At 53.3% G+C, this 23,963-nt stretch overlaps 3 protein-coding genes across 3 annotated transcripts; all 3 read left to right on the forward strand.

Annotated features, from left to right (window-relative positions):
• The first annotated feature begins 297 nt into the window (after nt 1-297).
• Nucleotides 298-1,905, forward strand: LOC124520772 (ubiquitin carboxyl-terminal hydrolase 17-like protein 6). Its single transcript, XM_047091843.1, has one exon. The coding sequence runs from the start codon at nt 298-300 to the stop codon at nt 1,903-1,905; it is 1,608 nt and encodes a 535-aa protein (XP_046947799.1).
• A 12,359-nt stretch (nt 1,906-14,264) lies between these two features.
• LOC124521258 (putative protein FAM90A23P) lies at nt 14,265-17,110 on the forward strand. Its single transcript, XM_047092350.1, has 4 exons — nt 14,265-14,306; nt 14,792-14,991; nt 15,401-15,509; nt 16,169-17,110. The coding sequence occupies exons 1-4, from the start codon at nt 14,265-14,267 to the stop codon at nt 17,108-17,110; spliced, it is 1,293 nt and encodes a 430-aa protein (XP_046948306.1).
• Nucleotides 17,111-20,421: 3,311 nt separating this feature from the next.
• On the forward strand, nt 20,422-22,029 carry LOC124520773 (ubiquitin carboxyl-terminal hydrolase 17-like protein 6). Its single transcript, XM_047091844.1, has one exon. The coding sequence runs from the start codon at nt 20,422-20,424 to the stop codon at nt 22,027-22,029; it is 1,608 nt and encodes a 535-aa protein (XP_046947800.1).
• Nucleotides 22,030-23,963: the final 1,934 nt, after the last annotated feature.

The raw sequence follows: 23,963 nt of genomic DNA on the forward strand, positions 1-23,963 counted from the left end.
AGAGGGAGCAATGGAAATGAGGGAGGTGGAGAAAGTGGTGAAACGTGTGTGTGTGTGCCTCTTGAGGAGGGAGGGGCAGGAGGAAGGCTGGGCTGAGTCGTCTGTCTGCAGAAGAGTGACCACACCCTAAGACCCTTCATCCAACTGCAGCTGGTAGCTGATTGGATGACGTGGTCCTAGTCAGGTGGGTGGGGCGAGCTTTACGAGGGCTGAGGAGAGGGCCACAGCCATCATTCTGAGACTGGCCTCCTGAGAGAAGCATCGCTCTGCAACGTGAGGCTCCACGTTTCAGGAGACATGGAGACGCCCTCTTCCCACTGCCGAGAGGAGACTCAGTTCCATGTCTTTCCAAACCTCAAACCTAGCGGATCAAATACGGGTGGTGCTGAAGGCCACGGAGGACCCACTCTGCCTGAGAAGCCGGCACCGTCATCGCACACACCCTGCGACCTGCCTAACGGTTGGGCTCCCACGTCGACAGGTCTGCCCCCCGCAGAGAAACCTGTGAGTTGGAGGAGACCTTCTGCGGTTGGGGCTGGCCTGCAGAACCTGGGGAACACGTGCTATGCGAATGCGGCCCTGCAGTGTCTGACCTACACACCACCCCTCGCCAGCTACATGCTGTCCCAGGAGCACTCGCGAAGCTGTGGGAGGCAGCCATTCTGCGTGCTGTGTGCTCTGCAGGCTCACGTGACCCGGGCCCTCTGCCGTCCGGGAGACGTGATCCGGCCTCCACCAAAACTGCTCGCGGCCTTCCACACACACAGGCAGGAGGATGCCCATGAGTTTCTGATGTTCACTCTGGATGCTATGCAGCAAGCGTGTTTGCGTGAGGACAAGGCTTCAGAGCCTCAGGCTCAGGACGCCACCCTCATCCGGCAAATCTTTGGGGGGTACTGGAGGTCTCAAATCCAGTGTCTCCACTGCCAGGGTGTCTCCAGCACTTTGGACCCTTACCTGGACATTAGCCTGGACATCAGGGCAGCTCAGAGTGTGAGCCAAGCTTTGCAACACTTGGTGAAGCCCGAACAGTTGGATGGTGAAAATGCCTATCGCTGTAGTACTTGTCTCGACAAGGTACCTGCTTCCAAGACGTTGACTTTGCACACTTGCTCCAAGGTCCTGATGCTGGTATTGAAACGATTCTGCCATGTCACGGGCAGCAAACTGGCTAAGGAAGTGCAATATCCTGAGCGCCTTGACATGCGACGCTACGTGTCTGGGCAGAACGGGGGGTCGCTGACTTATGTGCTCTATGCCGTGCTGGTGCACGCGGGCTGGAATTGTCACAGCGGACATTACTTCTGTTACATCAAAGCTGGGAATGGCCAGTGGTACAAGATGGATGATGCGAAGGTGACCGCCAGTGACGCGACGTCTGCCCTGAGCCAACACGCCTATGTCCTCTTTTACGTCCAGAAGAGTGAATCGGAAAGAGACCGTGCGAGTGAGCCAGGTGCTGGGGAATCTACATCCCTCCAGGCTGACCACGCAGGCACGGCTGCGGCCCAAGGGGGGCCTGAAACCGACCCCAACATCGAGGTGCCACAATTGGAGGATCACGGGGAAGAGACACCACTGCCAGCAATCACGTTAGACCAGTGGAGATTGCTCCAAGAAAGCCACCGTCCCAAGTCTGAACTCAACCTCAGGAAACTAGAATTTGCTCTTCCCCCCGACGCAGTCCTAATTCACCAGTCCAAATACAGAGACGAGATGGGAAAGGATCACCGTGAACCAAACATCCACCGGCTCAACAGTTCAGCCAGGGACATCCCACCTCAGAGGGCAACGGCCATTAACCAAGTCCCTTGTCTCACCGGCAGAGCCAGAGCTACCAAGAGGAAGAACAAGAAGGGACAGAGGTCTCAGGAAGCAGTCCAGGGATCCCACTACAGGCTTTGAGATACATGCCTGCCCACGTGCACACTCACTACTCACTCACTCACAGTCCCTTGTAGGCCACGTTTTGTGTGTTGTAGGTGGGTGTGATCGGGACATGCGGAGGGACCATGAATCTGGCTGTATTCGTGGGGTATGGCGTTCCAGTTGACCTGGAGAATCCTGAGCTTTAAGGCTGGCTGGCTGCAATGATGTTACTGGAGAGGTGTGGATTATGCTGGGTATTTGGAAGGCTTCTCCCCTCCGTCAGCACCGAGGATCATCGGGCACTCTCAGAGCCTGAAAGGGTCAGAGGAAGTGGCCAATGAGGCATGAAGGTGGAAACAAGGCAGAGCACCGGGAGTCCTTGTGAAAATGCCTGGGACTCACGGTCCCATCATCCCATTCCCTACTCTCTGTGTATTGGTAAAGGACATGTGCCCAAACATGTGCGTGTGGGGACTCTCGGTGATATCCAAACATGCGCCGGCAGGGGAAGGAGTTTGAAACAATCTCAGTGCTTCCACACGGAGGAGTGGCAAATGACCAGGAAACTGGAAGAACTCTAGCTCTACGTGGGAGCAGACAGCCTTTTCAGGAATGTCTTGTGTCGGAAGGAGAGGAGCAGAAGGAAACACTAATTCATAACTGTGCAAAGTGTTTCCTCGTATACATAATATATTTTGTAAAGTCTCCACATGTTCATGCGTTGGCTAATTGCCTGGCAATGGCAAGGAGCAACTAAATGCTTATGTCTCTGGAGACGGGTGGGTGGAGCCTTCCTGGCCCATGTTCATTAGATGAGGTTCCCTGAACAATCCCCCTCCCATGAGGCTGCAGAGCAAATGGGGGAAAGGAACCTTCTTCCACCTCTTCTTGCTGAGCCACCAAGCAGCTCTACCTTGTTCCGCAGAGTTGACCACCATCCCCCCATCGGACAGTCTCCTCCACAAGGGAGGAGGCTCAGGGATTTCTGCTCAGTTGCATTGCAATCTTGGTCCTCGGTTGTACACCTCAGAAAATCAGTCTCACGTGGACACCGAGGCAACAATGTGGTATTTCAGGTCAGGGTATGGATGGATGCTCTCAGTCACACCTGTATTTCTTAGGAGCGAGACTCACTAAATACACCGTTGAATGGGAGTTAGTGCATGATCCTTCAATTCCCCCTAGGGGAGGGGGGCCATATAGGAGATCTCTGGTCGTTTGCCAATGGCACTGACAGGGTAAAGCCTGTTGTTGCTGTTGTTGTGGTGGTGGTGGTGGTGGTTTACAGTCTGCATTAAACATACACATCACACGTAGTGGGAACTCATGTCAGTATGTGAATTTTGTACAGGAAATCATATTGAATTCTGGGTGTTCAAATATCATAGCCGATAGAGGAAAAACACTTTTTCTTAATCTACTTTTAAAATTTATTGGTCTGTTGTTTTCATGTTTTAAACATGAAGTAAAATGTTTAAATAAACAGAGAGGGACACACACACAGAACAGAGACAGAGTGTGAGCATGGGAGGGGGAGAGAGTGAGAGACACAGAACCCAAAGCAGCTCCAGGCTCTGAGCTGTCAGCACAGAGCCCAACGTGGAGCTCAACCCCACGAACCATGAGATCCTGACCTGAGCTGAGGTTGGACACTCAACCGACTGAGGCACCCAGTCCCCCCTCCACTTTCCAAATTTAAATCAAATTGAGTTAACAGTGAGTGTAGTCTTGGTTTCAGGGGTGGAATGTAGGGCTTCGTCCCTTACATGAAACACCCGCTGCTAACCCCCACAGGGGCCCTCCATAACGCCCGTTGCAAATGGAGCCCACCCACTCCTCCCCTCTAGCAACCCTCACTTTCTTCTCTACACTGAAGGGTTCTCCTGGGGCACGTGGGTGTCTCAGCCGGTTCGGACTCTCATTCAGTCAGCTCATGATCTCAGGGTTTGAGACTTCAAGCCCCGTGTCCGGCGCTCTGATGACAGCTCAGAGCCTGGAGCCTGCTCTGGATTCTGTGTGCATGCCTCTCTCCGCCACTCCCCTGGTCATGCGCTCTCTCGCTCTCTCTCTCTCTCAGATAAAGAGAAAACAAAATTTTTTGAAGAGTCTCCTATGGCTTGCCTCCCGCTGTGAGTTTATCTCATGTTATTTATTCTTCGCTTGCCCTAGGTTCTTCTGTTTTGTTTTTCATTCCACAGATGAGTGATGACATGGCACTTTCGCAGTGAAAGAGTTCGACAGGGCTAGCTGGATGTTAGCGCTCAAAAGACATGCACACGTGACATCTATCTTTCCTGTGGATTTGATTCTAAAGTGGGCAGAATCGTGGGTAAAATGCAAACAGTGTATGTGCAACTGAGCCACCAAGGGAAAAGCCACAGAAAATAACCACGCTAGGTCATCCTGTAGAAATTTTGGGATCCAACTTTCTCTTCCTGGATTAAAACCTGTATATCACTCACACACACACACACACACACACGCACACACGGACAATATTTGATCTGGATCTCAAGACGGCTCCATAAGCATCCAGTCAGCTCCCCAGATGCCTATGACCAGCTCTTCCTGGGTGGCCGTGTGTCACGTGTTCCACCCACACATGATGAAGTCCACACCCCTGGCTCTGCAATCCGTGGGGGAGGTCACAAGAGGGAGTCTTGCCACACTGCTCTCTGTCCAGCAGGGGGCGCCGCTGGCCAGCACGGGCATTGCCTAGACTCCCAGGAGGACCTGGCATTGGGCACTTGCTCAGGCTGGCAGGTCGGAGTCTCCGTGCCTCGCACTGCAGCCTGAGCATTTCGTGGGGCATCAAGGCGACCATGAACAATTACAGAAGGTCTGGTGGGTCTAGGATTCCCTCCTTGTGACTTAACTTTGGCCGTGCCGGACCCTGGACTCTGAGCTACAATTGACAACCTTGAGCTGCTCGGGCCACTGGTGACGATCTATTTTCCAGACATTCCAGTTAAACATAAATAAAACATAAATCCAGTTAAGTCAAGACATTCAATTTTAAAAACTGTTGACAATGAGCAAAGAAGATTGCATAGGGGAAAACCAGGAGGTGGCCTCACGTGCGGTGATGTGGGAGCAATCACGGCAATAGGAACAGCGTTATTTGGTCTCGCCAAATCCAGCCAGCCTAATCTGGATTTGTCACGGAAAGCTTAATTCAGAGCTGTCACCCTGCAATTCGTAAGCGTATTCATGACGATCCAGAAAAGGCAGTGTGGGGGGAGGGGCCAAGATGGCAGAAGAGCATGGAAGTTTTTTTTGCGTCTTGCATCCATAAAATGCAGCCACATCAACACAAAAGCATCCTGCACACCTCGAAAACTGATCTGAGGATTCACGCCACAGGTTGCCCAACCTGAACCCCAGAACTCAGTGGGGACGCGGCGCAGAGAGGTGAACTGGGGAAGAGAGAAGCCACAGAGGGCAGGGAGCTGTTTTTGCCTGCAGAGAGAGGACGGAGGAGACAGGGGCAGAATATGGGGAAAGCAATCCCCTCGCCCTCCCCTCCCCCCGCCAAAAGCAGCTGGGGAGAAAGTGGAAATGTGGAAAGAGCCACAGGCACTGAACCAAAACGGGAGGAAGGAGGAAGGAGCGGGTTTAATTTCCATGAAGACGGTACAAACAGGGGGAGAGCAGAGTGCGAAACTCCGCATCTGATACCTGGCGGTGCTCTGGTCGGAAGGGCGAATCCCCGAGAGCAGAGTGAAGACTGGGGGTGTGGAGGAGGGGTGTCTGGAACCACACGGAGAAAAGCGGTTCCCCTGCTGCGAGGACACGAGGTCGAGTGTGTGTGGCCACCCCAGCCGACCCCAGAGGTGCCAGCAGACCCCGGACAACAGCCACATTCGCTGGTGCTGGAACAAGGTCGTTAAGGGGGATGCCCGGTACCAGAAGTGTGTGGTGATTGTCCGTAATCCTCGAAACGCTGCTGCTCCACCATCGCGTGAACGTTCTCGGGCGCAGGCTGGCACCCAGCCGCAGTCTCTGGGCATCGGCAGCGGCACGGTGTTGCCAACGTTCCTGGGTGCGGCCGGCACCCGGCCACTGCTCGCTGAGACCCTGACGCAGAGGATCTGAGCAGGTCTCAGCCTGCTCAGGCCCTCAGAAGTGAGGGGTCGGGAAACACAGCCGCCTGGGAGGTAAATCCCAGGAGGGAGGTGTCTCCTGGCAACCTGACGGCTGGGCCACGGACAGTGTCAAAGCGGCGAGTGGACAGAAGCCGGAGACAAAGGACGGGGGTAGGATTGCTGATCGCAGACAGCCGAGTTCAGATACTACAGACTGGGCACCTGAGCGACGCCGAGGTCTCCGCTCCCGCGCATGCGCATATGCACCTCCAAGCGCCCCAGCAATCCGCGCTTGTAGGCTAGCTGCGCCATCTAGTGGAGAACACAGCCGTGACACTTAGCACCGCCCAACTGGGCCAACCTGGCTCTTCAGGAACCCAAGTGTCTCCGCCACTTGGTAGTGTATGGACTCCAAAGTGCTTCATCCTTTGACTTCTAGGGGACAACAATGTAACTTCAATCTGTATTTCAGTCTGTTCGCGGGTCCATCTCTTTTCTTTTCTTTTCCATTTCTTTTCTTTTTCATGAAGACAGAAAGAGAAAAAATATGTTGTTATTTTCCATGGTTTAAAATAATTTCCTTGAACTTTTTTCGACTATATTCGTTTAATTTTTTGTAAATGTGTCCAATTCTATTTGAATTCCCTCATTTCATTTTATCCTATTTCACTGTATTCTTTTTTCCAAATGTTCAAACGGTTTCCTTTTTTTATGTGCTTTCCCTTTTTCCTCTAATCTTTCAAGCCCATTTCAACAACCAGACCAAAACTCACCTAGGATCTAGCATCATTTGTGTGATTTGTGTGTGTGTGTGAGTGTGTTGTTTCTCATTTTTAAGTTTTGAATTCTTTTATCTTATTCATTCCTTTCCTTCCTCCAAAATGACGAAGCCAAGGGATTCACCCCAACAGAAAGAGCAGGAAGAAAGGACAGCCAGGCCCTTAACCAACACAGATACGAGCAGAACGTTTGAACCAGAATTTAGAATCACGATGATAAAAATGCCAGCTGGGGTCGAAAGTAGATGAGAATGCCTTTCTGTGGGGATAAAAGAAGTAAAAGCTAGCCAGGATGCAATAGACAATGCTAAAAGCGAGCTGCGATCTGGAACAGATGCCACAGCGGCAAGGATGATAAGGCCGAGCAGGGAACCAGCGATAGAGGGGACAAAGCAATGGAGAATAACGAAGCAGAAGGAAAGAGGGAGACTAAAGCAAAAGAGCGGGGTTTAAGAATTCGGGAACTCAGCGACTCATTGAAAAGGAATCACATCACAATCATAGGGGTCCCAGAAGACGAAGAGAGAGAGACAAGGGGGTAGAAGGGTTATGTGAGCACATCACAGCAGAAAACTTTCCTAACCTGGGAAAGACACACAAAATCCAGGAAGCACAGAAGACTCCCATTAGATTCAACAACGTCCAACCATCCACAAGGCAGAGCCTAGTCGACTTCACAAAATACTCAGGCGAGGAAAGAATCATGAAAGCAGCAAAGGAAACAAAAGTCCTTCCCCTACAAGGGACGACTGACCACATTTGCAGCAGACCTATCCACAGAAACCTGGCAGCCCAGAAATGAGTGGCAGGATATATTCATCGCACTGAATCCTGAAAGGATGCGGCCAAAACGTATTTGTCCAGCAAAGCTGTCATTCCAAATAGAAGTAGAGACGGAAAGTTTCCCAAGCAAAAATTAAAGGAGTTCCTGACCACTCAACCAGCCCTGCAAGACATTTGAAGGCAGACTCTCCCAGGGGGCAAAGGACTTAAAGGAAAAAACAGACCACAGGCAGAAAACACTGGCAAGGATCGGCGAACACCCCCAGAAACTCCAACTCTACAAGCAACACAATGGCAATAACTTCATACCGTTCAGTACTCACTCGAAACGTCAATGGACTCAATGCTCCAATCGAAACACATAGGGTAACAGAATGGGTGAGAAAAGAAGGTCATCCATACGCTGCTTACAAGGGACCCACTTTAGATCTAAAGACGCCTTCAGATTGAAAGCAAGGGGATGGAACACCATCTCTCATGCTCATGGTTGACAAAAGAAAGCAGGAGTAGCCATACTCATATCGGACAATCTAGACTTTAAAATAAAGACTCTAACGAGACACGTAGAAGGGCGTTATATCATAATCATTGGGTCTGTCCACCAAGAAGACCTCACGATTGTGAACATTTATGCACCAAACGGGGTGCGCCCAAATGCATACATCAAGTCATCACACACATAAAGACACTCATTGAGAATGATGCCATACTAGGAGGGAACCTCAACACCCCACTTACAGCAACGGACAGCTCACCTAAACCGACACTCAACAAGGAAGCAATGGTTTTGAATGACACACTGGACCAGATGGACTTGACAGATATAGTCAGAACATTTCATCCTAAAGCAGGCAAATAGACCTTCTTCTCCAGTGCACACGGAACATCCTCCACAATAGATCACATACTGGGACACAAATCAGCCCTCAACAGGGACAAAAAGATCGAGATCATATCGTGCATATTCTCAGACCACAATGCTATGAAACTCGAAATCACGACAAGAAACAATGTGGCCATGGAACAAATACTTGGAGACTAAAGAACACCCTACTTAAGAGTGAATGGGCTAACCGAGAAGTTAAAGAGGAAATTAAACAGTCCACGGAAGCCAAGGAAAACGGTAACACCACAGGCCAAAAGCTCTGGGACGCAGCAAAGGGGGTCATTCGAGGGAAGTCTATAGCAATCCAGGCCTTCCGAAAGAAAGAAGAAACGGCTCAGAGACACAATCTAACCGTTCACCTTAAAGAGTTGGAAAAAGAACAGCAAAGAAAACCCCAAACCAGCAGAGACAGGATATAATGCAGATTAGAGCGGAAATCAATGCTATGGAAACCAAAAAAACAAAACACAAACACAAAAACAAGTACAAAAAGAAAACAAACAGCAACAACACCAGAACGGATCCATGAAACCAGAGCTGATTCGTTGAAAGAATTCACAAAACTGATCAATCCCTAGCCAGTTTGCTCAAAAAGAAAAAGGAAAGGACCCGAATAAAGGAAATCAAGAACGAAACAGGAGAGACCACAACCAACACAGCAGAAATACAAACAGTACTACGAGAACGTTGTGAGCAATTATACACCAATAAAATGGGCAATCTGGGAGAAATGGACAAATCCCAAGAAACGTATAAACTACCCAAACTGAAACAGGAAGAAAGAAAATTTGAACAGACCAAAACAAGTAAAGAAAATGAATTAGGAGTCAAAACTCTCCCCCTCCCCCCACCCCCACGAAAAGGAGAATACAGAGTCCAGGGCCACATGGCTTTCCAGGGGAATTCTCCCAAACGTTTAGAGAAGAGTTCACATCTATTCCCTTGAAGCTGCTCCAAAAGAGAGAAACGGAAGGAAAACTTCCAAGCTCTTTCTACGGAGCCAGCGTTTCCTTGATTCCAAATCGAGACAGAGACCCCACGACAAAGGAGAACGATGGACCCATTTCCCTGATGAACATGGATGCGAAACTCCTCAACGAGTTATTAGCCGATCGGATCCAACAATATATCCAAAAAGCGATTCGCCACGACCAGCTGGGATCTCTACCTGGGATGCAGATCTGGTTCAATATGCACAAAACAGTCAATGTGATTCATCACATCTAAGAAAAGAAAGGACAAGAACCACACGATCCTCTCAATCGATGCGGAGAAAGCATGGGACAAAATACAACATCCTATCTTGACACAAACCCTCAAGGACGTAGGGCTAGAAGGATCATAGAAGTCATATGCGAAAGACCCAATGCGCGTATCATCCCCCATGGGGAAAACCTGAGAGCTTTCTCCCTAAGGACAGGGACCACACAGGGAGGTCCACTCTTGCCACTGTTATTCACCATCGCATTGGAAGCCTTAGCCTCAGCCATCAGACAACACAAAGGACTCAAAGGCCTCCAAATGGGCCGGGAGAGGTCAAACGTTCCCTCTTGGTGGAGGACATGATACTCTGTATGGAAAACCCAAAAGATTCCACCAAAAACTGCTAGAACTGATCCATGACTTCAGCAAAGTTGCAGGATGTGAAATCAATGCACAGAAACGGGCTGCATTCCCATACGCCAATGACGAAGCAACAGGAAGAAAAATCAAGCATCGGTCCCATTGACAATTGCACCCAAAATCACAAAATACCTACGAATGAATGTAACCAAAGAGATGAAAAATCGATACACTGAAAACTACATGAAATTTTAGAAGACAGAAAACACAATGGAAAAATATTCCACGCTCCTGGTTGGGAGGACGAAATATGGGTAAAATGTCACTACCACCCAAAGCAATCTACATACTCAAAGCAACACCTATCCAAAGAACACCAGCCCTCCTCACAGAGCTGGAACAGACAATACTAGAATTTGTATGGACCCAGAAAAGGCCCTGAAGAGCCAAAGCTCTGTTGAAAAAGAAAGGAAAGCTGGATGCATCACAATCGCAGACGTCGAGCTGTAATTACACAGCTGTAATCATCAAGACAGTATGGTACTGGCACAAAAACGGACACTCAGCTCAAGAGAACAGAAACGCACCCACCCACAAATGGATGGCCAACTATTCCTTGACAAAGCAGGAAAGAATATCCAATGGAATAAAGCCAGTCTCTTCAACAAGTGGTGCTGGGAAAACTGGACAGCGACATGCGGAAAAAGGAACCCGCACCACTTTCTTACACCGTACACATAAAGAAACTCAAAAGGGAGGAACGTCCTAAGCGTAAGACAGGAAGCCATCAAAACCCTCGAGGAGAAAGCAGGCAAAAGCCTCTGTGATCTGGGCCACAGCAACTTCTTACTCAACACGTCTCCGTCTCCGGAGGCAAGGGAAACAAAAGGAAAAACGACCTATTGAGAACTCACCAAAAGAAAACTCTTCTGCACCGTGAAGGAAACAGATCAGCTACACTAACAAATCAGCTAAATCATCAATGGTAGAAGATATTTGCGAGCGACACATCGGAGAAAGACTCCGTATACAAATCGATAAAGAACTGATCACACTCAACAGCCAAAAACCAAGGAATCCAGTGAAGAAATGGGCAAAAGTCATGAATAGACACTTCTCCAAGAAGACATCCAGATGGTCGACTGACACATGAAAAAATGCTCAACCTCACTCATCATCAGGGAAATCCGTCTCCAGATCGCAATGAGCTACCACTTCACACGTGTCATAATGGCTAACATTAACAACTCAGGCAACAACCGATGTTGGCGAGGGTGCGGAGCAACAGGATCTCTCTTGCACTGCTGGTGGGAAGGCAAACTGGCGCCGCCACTCTGGAAAACAGTATGGAGGTTCCTCAAAACATTGAAAGCGCAGCGACCCTATGAGCCAGCGATTGCACGCCTAGGTATTTATCCAAGGGATATGGGTGTGCTGTCTCGAAGGGGCACCTGCACGCAAACGCCCCCAAAAGCTTCTAGCAGCACTCCCAACGATAGCCAAAGTGTGGAAAGAGCCCGAATGGCCATAGATGCATGGAATGGAAAAAGAAGAGGTGGCACATATATATACAGTGGAACATTACGCGGCGATCGAAAGGAAAGACAGGGTGCCATTCGCAACGATGTGGCTAGAAGTAGAGGGTATTCTCCTCAGCGAAATTAGTCAGAGAAAGACAACTAGCATATGGCTTCACTCATATGAAGGCTCTAAGGTGCAAAACAGATGAGCATCAGGGAAGGGAAGGAAAAATACTATAAAAACAGGGAGGGGTACAAAACCAAGCAGGGAGGGGGCCAAGGGATATTTGAAGAACAGGGAAAGGTGTGCTTGTGCCCTGGCCTCGCTCGCCCCCTCCACCGCCCACTATCTGGGGGATTCTCCCTGGGGAGTGGTCCCGAGAGTGGCCGGCGCCAGGCTGGCCCCGTGGAGCCACGGCCTGGAAGCGAGGCCAAGCCAACGGAGGTTTGAGAGCATTGGGAAAAGGGTGTGGGCATGGGTGTGGCAGGGGTAAGGATGCTGCGTGTAAGGGGGTGGGGCCGTAGTATGGTGCCATGGAGTGAGGAGGCCAGGCAGAGGCTGAAGGAAGTGGTAGGCGGGGCTGGAGGGCACCAGGTTGGGGGAGGGCCATGCCTTGAGGGCAGTGGACAGAGGCCACAGGAGCAGCCTCCCGGAGAAGATAGGAAAGGCCAAATGAAAAGCGCACAACACGCCCAACACAGGCCAATGTTCAAGGAGGGAAACCATCCAGGGTGCCGACGGCACTGCCGATGCAGGCCCTCCACCTCGGCCAGTGGGGCCGCTAGCTTTCGCACTGCTGTGGGAGAAAGGCGCTCGCTCGCCTGACACTCAGGAATGCCCCGCCGATGGGGTTGCACCCTGTCCCTTGGGTCTGGCCCTTCAGGATCCCAAAGACATCTCCCTGACACAGTGTCCGTGGCTGAGGCCAGCCAGGCCAGGCCAGGAGAAGTGGTGGCAGTCACACCTACATGCCCCAATGGCAGCAAAAGCTAAACAGAACGTCCGAGTTGATGGGCAAAAACAAAGAGCCCCAAACGAGGGGCGTCGGCCACAGGGAGCCCCCTGCGTCAACACAGGGACTTGTCAGCAACAGCGACTTGGGTCACGAGACCAAGTGCCAAGGCAGCTAGTTCCCAGGGGACACGGGACACAGGATCCCATTGCTCCGAAGGTCCCAGCGAGCGCAGTCACCGCCCTAGAGACAGAAAGGGGGACGGGGAGGGCAGGGCAGGGTGTGGAGTGAAGGGACACTGCAAATAGGTCATGGACACACCGCTCCTGTTGGGAAAGGGAGAAGCTTGGACACGGAGGACGCCGAGGGGGCCCCCAACCACAGGAACGTACGTGAGGCCAGGGGCCCCGCAAGCTTCCCTGGAGACCCACGAGAAACACCAGTTTACGAATGCAACAGGCACGCACACACGAGTCTCTTTGTCCAAGGGTGAAGATGTGTTCTGAGACGTCTATCTCCACATACATGCATACCAGTTACAACGGCAAGCAATCGCTAAACCTCCAGGATTCGTTCCTAGTGTGGAGACGTGAGCAGCACCAAGGGGACGGGCTGCATGGGATTAAAGTGCCCGAGAGGTCACGTGACCTTGGGCGGGTCTAAGAGTCCGGCAAGGAAGGAAGTGTCCCTCACTGACCATCCCTCGGGCACGCCGAGGGCACGCCTGAGTCTCCTCCACCGCAGTCCGCCTGCCACCCGCCGCTCCGGACGTCTCCTGACACACAGGAGGAGCACATTGGCGTTTCAGGTGCGTTGGGACGATCTGGGGCTCCCACGAGCTGGCACAGAAGTGGGCCAGGGAGGAAATGGAGGTGGTGATGCGCCTCGACTCACCAGGTGAAGGACGCTTTAGTGTTGAGGACTATTGTGAGAACAGAGACTGAGGAAAGGCGTGGCTCTCGGTGTTCCCGAGCACATGAGGTTCTGCTTCCAGAGGAACCGAACCCCAGAGTCTGACTGGTGTGAGGGCGTGTGGGAGCAGTGACAGCATCCTGCTCCATGTCGCCGTGGGGCCTCAGAGCCTAAGGAATTTTCTTGTTCACCCGAATTTCACAGCAAATGCTCATTTGCCACGGCTGACACGTGAGTTCAGCGTGGGGGCCCCATAAAGGCCACGTGAAAGAAAAGGGTTCATTCAGGTCCTGCGTGGGGAAGCTTCCAGTCGAGTCGAGCAGAAACGAAACGTTTTCCTTGACTTTGTCTCTGAGGGTGGTTTCTCTGGGGGTCAAGTAGGAGAGGTACATTCTGGAGAGGCAAGCATCCTTCTCTTTGCACATGCAACCCTGGGTGCCACAGGGAGTATCGCCGTAGCGTGGATTGCGGTGTCCATGGGGGTCGGGACCTTGTGTGTGGTTTTCCTTCCGGAGGGCGCTGGGAGAGACTTCCCGAAAGTCTCTCCGGTGAGTCACGCAAGACCACCTCCACGGCCTTGCCTGAGGGTGCCGTCCTGCGGGTGGGTCCACGGGAGAGCGCGTAGAACATGCAGGAGGGAGAGGTCCCACCTCCCAGGTGAGGACCGTGTTTGACCTGGTGGGCGTGACGCCCCCTCCTCATGCCCGCTGGGGGAGAAAGGTTCATGAAGGAGTCGTTGTGTCTGTGGGAATGACTCTCCTTTTCCCATTGCCTCAGGAAGTCCAGAAACCCATCTTCGAGCAAGGCTGACTTGACCCTCCAAGGAGAGGGGGCAGATGGCGGGTGGTCACACCCAGCACGCACCTTCCAGACCCTTGAAAGCCCCAAACGGGAAGAGGCAACGGAGAGCACCCATGGCGCCCAGGGTTCCCAGGCTAGAGGACGAGGATCCTCGGGTAAGTGGAGCCCTGGAGGCGTGGCGAACCAGTGGGCGGGTTGGAGGGGCTGGGTCGGGTGGGGGTGGGGGAGCCATGCCTCTGAAGCCGGGGATCGCACACGACGAGGGAATGAAGACTCTGTGTCTGGAAGTCGGTCGTCCTTTCCTAGCCCACGGTGGCCTGCCTTGGCATCTCAGCAGCCTGCCCATTGGGATAAGCTCCCTCGGCCGTAGGGTCACGTCCAGCCTGGTGTCTGTCCCATCGTGGCGTGGGGCTCATTCTACGCGGCCCGAGACCTGCAATCCCAACTCCCGGTCCGTCCCTCACAGAGGCTCGGGTAGAATCCTAGGAACTTCCATCTCCTGGCACCTCCCGAGCCGTCCACGATGTGCCCTGGCCCACCCACACCAGTCCTCTGCTCCCCGAGTGTGTCCTTGTCATGACCTTTGCAGTTGGACTGTCATTGGTGCTGATTCACTGAGCCCCTCCTCCTTGGTCCGCAGCTCAAGTGTAAGGACTGCGGAGCCTTTGGGCACAACGCATCCAGCACCAGGTGCCCCATGAAGCGCTGGGACGGGTGCCTCGCCCCCCAGGCCTTTGTCCCCAGGAAGCCGAAGGAGAATGTGGAACCACGCCAGCAGCAGGACCGGCACAAGCCCGGGCCCCTCAACCAGGCTGCGAGGGACATGGACGAGGGACAAAGGTGAGGATGCGGCCGGCTCCGGCCTGCCCGTGGCCTGGCAGCTCAGGTCGCTGTGTCTCTGTACCCGGACACTGGGTGCTGTGTCGTCTTCAGACACACACAGGGGTGGGGGAGGCAGAGAAAGGAGCTCCCCGCCCCCCAGGGGACGTCACGAGCCTATTGAGCTGCTCTGGGGGAGTCCCCGAGGCTGTGTGTCCTGCGGTAGGGAGACAGGGGGAGGCGGCAGGTGACAGGCAGTGGCGCACACGGCTCTCAACGCAAGGACGTCTTGGGCCAACCTGGACGGCTCGCTGGAGTGGGAGCCAGGAGGGCAGATGAAGAAAGGAGATCTTGCCCAAGCCCCATCGCTCGCTCCCCAGGTGAAGACACGAAATGCCGCTCCTTCACCTTCCCGTTCTTGGTCGTGCAGGCGAGAAGCCCAGCAGAGGAAGGCGCTGCTGCAGAGATTCCCCAGGATAGGCCCTGGAAGGCAGCAGCGAGCCTGGAGGGACTCCACAGAATGCTGTGACTATGTGAGGGTGAGTGTCCCCCGTCCCTGCTCTCGTTCTCTCCTGGGGACGGGGATGTGACGGGCTTCCCGGCCCTCCTGGCTGAGGAAGGGGGTCCACCCCGATTCTCCACATTGGGATTTCCGTGCGGGTCCTTTCCAGCCACGTTTGCTGGGTGTCCATGATCCGGCAGGATTCCTTGCATGTGTGCTAACCGGGTGCCGGGTGGGCGTGCCAACATAATTTCGGGACGCTGTGCCCACTCCTAGGCCTCTTGGGAGGCACAGGCATCTTTCCCTGGTGACACATACACCCGCCCCATTGGCCATCCAAACTCAGTAGCCCCCCCGCCCCCCGCCCCCCGCCCCCCGCCGCGAACCTCCACCTGCAGGACGCCTGTCCTTTCCCTGGAAGCCTGAATGGACGTGCTTGTCCACTTCGGGAGGCAGGCACGATGCACAACCTTTGTGGTCCGTCGCTCCCGTGGAATCAAAGCATCAAGGGGCTAGTGCCCAGTGTTTCTTCCCAATCGACGCTGAGCTGGAGGCCCTTGTCCTCTGTCAGTACACTCCTTTCCCGTCTCTCCCGGTTGTTTGCGTTTCTGTTTCTTTGCTGTGCTTGTCGTGCATGTGTCCTTGGTGGGCAGGAAGGACTGATGGCCGTTGTCTGTGTGTTGTGTGTTCCCACAGCATCCGCACAGGCCGATGCCCGTGTACACCACCAAGAGGGTGTCCGTGCTGGCGCCGTACGTCCCGGCGGAGCCTCCTAGCGGGACGCCTGACACGACACAGCTGTCCCCGTCGGCTGCTCCTCTCGGGAGACCTGCGGCGAGCACCTTCCCGCCTGCTGGCCGACAGGATGCCCAGCAAGTGGGGACCCCAGCCCCGCCTGCCCCGCCTGCCCCGGCACACCAACGCTCTGCCCGGGATCCAGGCCTCGGTGTCCAGCTGAGACAACACCGGCCCCGATGTGCCTCCCTGGAAGCTTCCAGGGCTGTCTCCAAGGCGCATGGCATTGGCCACGCCCAGGCACCAGCCAAGCGTCCTGAGGTGAGCCCTGATCCTCCTCCAACCCGTTTGGCTCCGAGTCCCCAGCCCCACATCCAGACACCAGGCAAGAGATGGGCCCCGCTCCCCGACGACCCTTGCCAGAACCCCCGAAAGAAACCATGTTACAGCCCCTTCCAGCCACCCCACAAGAGCACAGGGAGCACCCATGTGGGGCTGCGCCAGAGTCTGTGTCGTCCAGCAAGGAGAAGTGCATGTGGTCCCACGGGGGCAGCCCAGCTGGCCAAGAAGACACCTGCCTCGGTGCACAGCAGGGGCCTCCAGCCTGCACGCCCCCAACCTCACCTGGACACTCTCCAGGCGTGCACCTTGCCCCCGTGCCCGCCCTGTCCGCAGGCACCCGGCCAGCCCCTGCGAATGGTCTTCAGCCGCCTGGACAAAGGCGGCTGGAGCTCCAGGTTCATAGCAGCTCCCTGTCTGCCACCTCCCGAGAGGCCAGTCCCCGCTGGCCAGGGCCCGCCCGTCACACACCAGTCTGAGGGAGGCTGTGTGCCTGTCTCCCGGAGCATCCTCCACGATGACCTGCAGCTTTCCTCGTCCTCGGAGGAGAGCGACCGGGAGTGAGACACCTCATGTCCTCGGACACTCGTCCTCTGGCTCTTGTGACCCCGAGCAGGTGACTGCGGAGCGGCGGGCAAGGCAGGGCCGTGACCTATTTTTGCTAAAGCAGCAATTCCCCCAAAGACCTGCAAGGACAAAAACTTGCCTCCACACCGTGTTTGGTGTCCTGCTTCGGGCGGGGAGTGGGTTGAGCGCCCACGTGCAGACGCTCATGGTGCACTTTTCCTTTATGCATCTACACCTTCTGGTTCACCTGCTCCGTCTCAATCAACAAGGTCTCGTTTCTTTCGTTTCAATAGATTCTATGAGAAGTCCAGCGCCAGGAGAGCAAGAGGTCGTCCACTCGAATGTAAAGTTAAGGATCTGTGAAATGAATGTGTAGTGGGTTTAGAATGTCTGAATTTGGGGACGCCAGAGGAATGATTCCAGTCTGGGCTGGGCAAGTGGAGGCAATCTTTTGTTTTAGAACAGTTCACTGATATCATTTTTCTGCAGATCGTATCGGGGAATATTTTACATGCTGTCTGCATTTTTGTTTTTCCCTGATAGTGCAACGTTGTGTGTAGTGTTACCACAGCTAATAAAGTTTGCTCAGACACGACCGAATGTGCATGGTTTTCTTTTTCGTGTGTACACTGTAGTTTCCCGTCACTTAGAGTAGAATCCTGCATTTGTTCCCAAGTGCACTTGGGACTTGGATCCTCACCTAGTGGAGGACAACTAAGTATTCAGAAGCAGCAAAGAAACACGGGTTAGCCTCTCTTCCCCTTTCAAGATAAAGTGTCTCCAAGTGTCCTGGGAACAAGACAATGCTAGAGGTGAATTCAAAATCGAGGAGGGTCGGGATGCCTGGGTGGCTCCGTCAGAGAAGTGTCTGACCTGGAGGCGGCGACTCACGTCATGATCTCAGGGTTGGGGAGAGTGAACTTTGAGTTTCCCTCCCTCCTCGGGATTGCCTCTCTCCTTTTCTCTCTAACCCTCCCCCACATTCTCTCTCCCTCCCTCCGTCCCTCTCTCTCTCTCTCTCTGTCTCTCTCTCTGTCTGTCTCTCTCTGTCTGCCAACATAAAAACCCATGAACTGAAAGAACATGTGCGTGGGAAATCAATCAGCATTAGGGGCTGCTGTCCACATGTCTCTCAAAGGCACTTTCATTCACAAGTCACATCAAGGAGGGTGGCATAGAAGAGATACAAGGGAAAGGATGAGAAAGACATTCCACAGATAGATACTAGAGAGGGGAAGGAGACACGAGAGTTAGGAGATAGACACATAGAGTGATGAGCGATTGATGAGAGAGGACAGAGAATTAGGTGGTCAAAGGGTTCTTTGGAAGCAATTCTGCAGGCCTCTTTGCCCACGTGGCAGGTGGCCGGGGCTGAGGCGACAGAAGCAAGGGGGTGTTCGTGGAGTCTGAAGACGGGCGGGCTCCAGACCCGGGGAGAATGGACTTGTCGGGGCCAGGCACTCAGACAGGAGCAGGTGTCTCGTCTTGGGACAGGGGTCAGCTTTTTGCTCCAGGAAGGTCTGGAATGGACTGGCTCAAGTCACTACGTTCAATAGGGCAACTTGCTTTGCTCAGACCAGTCACGTGAGAGTTCCTAGCAGCTAACACCGTCCAGTGAAAACACAACCGGTTTTCTAGGAGGAGATGACAACCAAAGGGAGAGATGATTCCTTGCAGAAACAGGTCCAAACTTGGCGCCTGCCAACGGATATTTGAAGAACAGGGAAAGGTGTGCTTGTGCCCTGGCCTGGCTCGCCCCCCTCCTCTGCCCACTCTCTGGTAGATTCTCCTTGGGGTGTGGTCCTGAGAGTGGCAGGCGCCAGGCTGGCCCGGTGGAGCACGGCCTGGACGTGAGGCCGGGCCAACTGAGGGCGGAGAGCATTGGGATGAGGTGTGGGCATGGGTGTGGCAGGGGTAAGGATGCTGCGGGTAAGGGTGGGGCCGTGGTCCGGTCCCATGCAGTGAGGCCAGGCAGAGGCTGACGGAAGCCGTGGGTGGGGCTGGCGGGCACCAGGCAGGGAGAGGGCCGTGTCTTGAGGCTGTGGTCACAAGAGTCTGAAGACTCCTTTTGTGCATCCCATTGGGTGTCCTCCTTGGCCCCTTGCCCCTTTCCTTCCCCTCACCTGAGGGAGACACCTCACGTGCTCGCAGCCTTTTCCTCCCAGTCGGTGACCCCGAGGAGGTGACTGTTTCATTGAGGATCCTCTCTCCCTCTCTCTCTGTCTCTCCCTGGCTTGTCCACATGAGCGCTCTCTCTCGCTCTCTGCCTCTCTCTGTCTCTCTCTGTCTCTCTCTGTCTCTCTCAAAATAAATCAATTAACATGTTAAAAGTGAAAAACAAACAAACATTAGAGAAGAAATCACAATGTCGGCAGACCTGGTCAGTTCTGAAATCTGGTCTAGAGATACTGACACATTAAAGCCACGGTTTCCACGAGGGGACATCGGTCCATGCATGTCTAAATTCCAATGTCAAACCGTCTATAAACGTCACAAATCCACAACAAACATGTCCTGAACCACGGGAACCTATACCTACCTTGCTATGTGATTTGCTAGTAATACCAGTGACAATTTGGCAAATGATGGGTTTAGGATTTGTTCTCCTATTGGGAAGGGAGCTACAAAATGAAGAAAGCATTTACAAAGCCCGAAACCAGGCAAAGGATATTTCTTGGGACAATTTCTCGGCCACCCCTTGGGAGACAGACATGTTGCAAAGGACCTTCATGATAGTTGTATACACAGATCCCATGGAGACAGTTCAGGAGTGTTAGAATCAAATCCATGGACAGTAATCATTCCAGAATAATTTGCTGGTGTCACGTACATTCTGGCTGACGGAGAGGAGGTGCTCCTACATGATACCAGAGCTCAATTGGTGCAATGATCTCCATAGCCTAAAAAATTCATGGCCGTCATTCCTCGACACTTTGTGTTATCTAAGAGCAAAGTGGATACTCAAAAAAGGATTCCCTCTAGGTTGGAAATGCTCAAGTCCGTGTGTCCAGAGAGGGAGCAATGGAAATGAGGGAGGTGGAGAAAGTGGTGAAACGTGTGTGTGTGTGCCTCTTGAGGAGGGAGGGGCAGGAGGAAGGCTGGGCTGAGTCGTCTGTCTGCAGAAGAGTGACCACACCCTAAGACCCTTCATCCAACTGCAGCTGGTAGCTGATTGGATGACGTGGTCCTAGTCAGGTGGGTGGGGCGAGCTTTACGAGGGCTGAGGAGAGGGCCACAGCCATCATTCTGAGACTGGCCTCCTGAGAGAAGCATCGCTCTGCAACGTGAGGCTCCACGTTTCAGGAGACATGGAGACGCCCTCTTCCCACTGCCGAGAGGAGACTCAGTTCCATGTCTTTCCAAACCTCAAACCTAGCGGATCAAATACGGGTGGTGCTGAAGGCCACGGAGGACCCACTCTGCCTGAGAAGCCGGCACCGTCATCGCACACACCCTGCGACCTGCCTAACGGTTGGGCTCCCACGTCGACAGGTCTGCCCCCCGCAGAGAAACCTGTGAGTTGGAGGAGACCTTCTGCGGTTGGGGCTGGCCTGCAGAACCTGGGGAACACGTGCTATGCGAATGCGGCCCTGCAGTGTCTGACCTACACACCACCCCTCGCCAGCTACATGCTGTCCCAGGAGCACTCGCGAAGCTGTGGGAGGCAGCCATTCTGCGTGCTGTGTGCTCTGCAGGCTCACGTGACCCGGGCCCTCTGCCGTCCGGGAGACGTGATCCGGCCTCCGCCAAAACTGCTCGCGGCCTTCCACACACACAGGCAGGAGGATGCCCATGAGTTTCTGATGTTCACTCTGGATGCTATGCAGCAAGCGTGTTTGCGTGAGGACAAGGCTTCAGAGCCTCAGGCTCAGGACGCCACCCTCATCCGGCAAATCTTTGGGGGGTACTGGAGGTCTCAAATCCAGTGTCTCCACTGCCAGGGTGTCTCCAGCACTTTGGACCCTTACCTGGACATTAGCCTGGACATCAGGGCAGCTCAGAGTGTGAGCCAAGCTTTGCAACACTTGGTGAAGCCCGAACAGTTGGATGGTGAAAATGCCTATCGCTGTAGTACTTGTCTCGACAAGGTACCTGCTTCCAAGACGTTGACTTTGCACACTTGCTCCAAGGTCCTGATGCTGGTATTGAAACGATTCTGCCATGTCACGGGCAGCAAACTGGCTAAGGAAGTGCAATATCCTGAGCGCCTTGACATGCGACGCTACGTGTCTGGGCAGAACGGGGGGTCGCTGACTTATGTGCTCTATGCCGTGCTGGTGCACGCGGGCTGGAATTGTCACAGCGGACATTACTTCTGTTACATCAAAGCTGGGAACGGCCAGTGGTACAAGATGGATGATGCGAAGGTGACCGCCAGTGACGCGACGTCTGCCCTGAGCCAACACGCCTATGTCCTCTTTTACGTCCAGAAGAGTGAATCGGAAAGAGACCGTGCGAGTGAGCCAGGTGCTGGGGAATCCACATCCCTCCAGGCTGACCACGCAGGCACGGCTGCGGCCCAAGGGGGGCCTGAAACCGACCCCAACATCGAGGTGCCACAATTGGAGGATCACGGGGAAGAGACACCACTGCCAGCAATCACGTTAGACCAGTGGAGATTGCTCCAAGAAAGCCACCGTCCCAAGTCTGAACTCAACCTCAGGAAACTAGAATTTGCTCTTCCCCCCGACGCAGTCCTAATTCACCAGTCCAAATACAGAGACGAGATGGGAAAGGATCACCGTGAACCAAACATCCACCGGCTCAACAGTTCAGCCAGGGACATCCCACCTCAGAGGGCAACGGCCATTAACCAAGTCCCTTGTCTCACCGGCAGAGCCAGAGCTACCAAGAGGAAGAACAAGAAGGGACAGAGGTCTCAGGAAGCAGTCCAGGGATCCCACTACAGGCTTTGAGATACATGCCTGCCCACGTGCACACTCACTACTCACTCACTCACAGTCCCTTGTAGGCCACGTTTTGTGTGTTGTAGGTGGGTGTGATCGGGACATGCGGAGGGACCATGAATCTGGCTGTATTCGTGGGGTATGGCGTTCCAGTTGACCTGGAGAATCCTGAGCTTTAAGGCTGGCTGGCTGCAATGATGTTACTGGAGAGGTGTGGATTATGCTGGGTATTTGGAAGGCTTCTCCCCTCCGTCAGCACCGAGGATCATCGGGCACTCTCAGAGCCTGAAAGGGTCAGAGGAAGTGGCCAATGAGGCATGAAGGTGGAAACAAGGCAGAGCACCGGGAGTCCTTGTGAAAATGCCTGGGACTCACGGTCCCATCATCCCATTCCCTACTCTCTGTGTATTGGTAAAGGACATGTGCCCAAACATGTGCGTGTGGGGACTCTCGGTGATATCCAAACATGCGCCGGCAGGGGAAGGAGTTTGAAACAATCTCAGTGCTTCCACACGGAGGAGTGGCAAATGACCAGGAAACTGGAAGAACTCTAGCTCTACGTGGGAGCAGACAGCCTTTTCAGGAATGTCTTGTGTCGGAAGGAGAGGAGCAGAAGGAAACACTAATTCATAACTGTGCAAAGTGTTTCCTCGTATACATAATATATTTTGTAAAGTCTCCACATGTTCATGTGAACGTTGGCTAATTGCCTGGCAATGGCAAGGAGCAACTAAATGCTTATGTCTCTGGAGACGGGTGGGTGGAGCCTTCCTGGCCCATGTTCATTAGATGAGGTTCCCTGAACAATCCCCCTCCCATGAGGCTGCAGAGCAAATGGGGGAAAGGAACCTTCTTCCACCTCTTCTTGCTGAGCCACCAAGCAGCTCTACCTTGTTCCGCAGAGTTGACCACCATCCCCCCATCGGACAGTCTCCTCCACAAGGGAGGAGGCTCAGGGATTTCTGCTCAGTTGCATTGCAATCTTGGTCCTCGGTTGTACACCTCAGAAAATCAGTCTCACGTGGACACCGAGGCAACAATGTGGTATTTCAGGTCAGGGTATGGATGGATGCTCTCAGTCACACCTGTATTTCTTAGGAGCGAGACTCACTAAATACACCGTTGAATGGGAGTTAGTGCATGATCCTTCAATTCCCCCTAGGGGAGGGGGGCCATATAGGAGATCTCTGGTCGTTTGCCAATGGCACTGACAGGGTAAAGCCTGTTGTTGCTGTTGTTGTGGTGGTGGTGGTGGTGGTGGTTTACAGTCTGCATTAAACATACACATCACACGTAGTGGGAACTCATGTCAGTATGTGAATTTTGTACAGGAAATCATATTGAATTCTGGGTGTTCAAATATCATAGCCGATAGAGGAAAAACACTTTTTCTTAATCTACTTTTAAAATTTATTGGTCTGTTGTTTTCATGTTTTAAACATGAAGTAAAATGTTTAAATAAACAGAGAGGGACACACACACAGAACAGAGACAGAGTGTGAGCATGGGAGGGGGAGAGAGTGAGAGACACAGAACCCAAAGCAGCTCCAGGCTCTGAGCTGTCAGCACAGAGCCCAACGTGGAGCTCAACCCCACGAACCATGAGATCCTGACCTGAGCTGAGGTTGGACACTCAACCGACTGAGGCACCCAGTCCCCCCTCCACTTTCCAAATTTAAATCAAATTGAGTTAACAGTGAGTGTAGTCTTGGTTTCAGGGGTGGAATGTAGGGCTTCGTCCCTTACATGAAACACCCGCTGCTAACCCCCACAGGGGCCCTCCATAACGCCCGTTGCAAATGGAGCCCACCCACTCCTCCCCTCTAGCAACCCTCACTTTCTTCTCTACACTGAAGGGTTCTCCTGGGGCACGTGGGTGTCTCAGCCGGTTCGGACTCTCATTCAGTCAGCTCATGATCTCAGGGTTTGAGACTTCAAGCCCC

Source organism: Lynx rufus, unplaced genomic scaffold, assembly GCF_022079265.1.
Source record: "Lynx rufus isolate CCGP_SWC_20201006 ecotype Redwood Valley unplaced genomic scaffold, mLynRuf1.p SCAF_3, whole genome shotgun sequence".
In the NCBI taxonomy this organism is placed as follows: Eukaryota; Metazoa; Chordata; class Mammalia; order Carnivora; family Felidae; genus Lynx; species Lynx rufus.

What these genes read in the sequence shown, in the direction of transcription:
- LOC124520773 (XM_047091844.1), top strand. Translation starts at nt 20,422, where the DNA reads ATGGAGACGCCCTCTTCCCACTGCCGAGAGGAGACTCAGTTCCATGTC.
- LOC124520772 (XM_047091843.1), top strand. Translation starts at nt 298, where the DNA reads ATGGAGACGCCCTCTTCCCACTGCCGAGAGGAGACTCAGTTCCATGTC.
- LOC124521258 (XM_047092350.1), top strand. Translation starts at nt 14,265, where the DNA reads ATGGCGCCCAGGGTTCCCAGGCTAGAGGACGAGGATCCTCGG. An exon ending in TAGAGGACGAGGATCCTCGG is followed by an intron (nt 14,307 to 14,791) that starts GTAAGTGGAGCC and finishes CTTGGTCCGCAG; the next exon opens with CTCAAGTGTAAGGACTGCGG. An exon ending in GACATGGACGAGGGACAAAG is followed by an intron (nt 14,992 to 15,400) that starts GTGAGGATGCGG and finishes TTGGTCGTGCAG; the next exon opens with GCGAGAAGCCCAGCAGAGGA.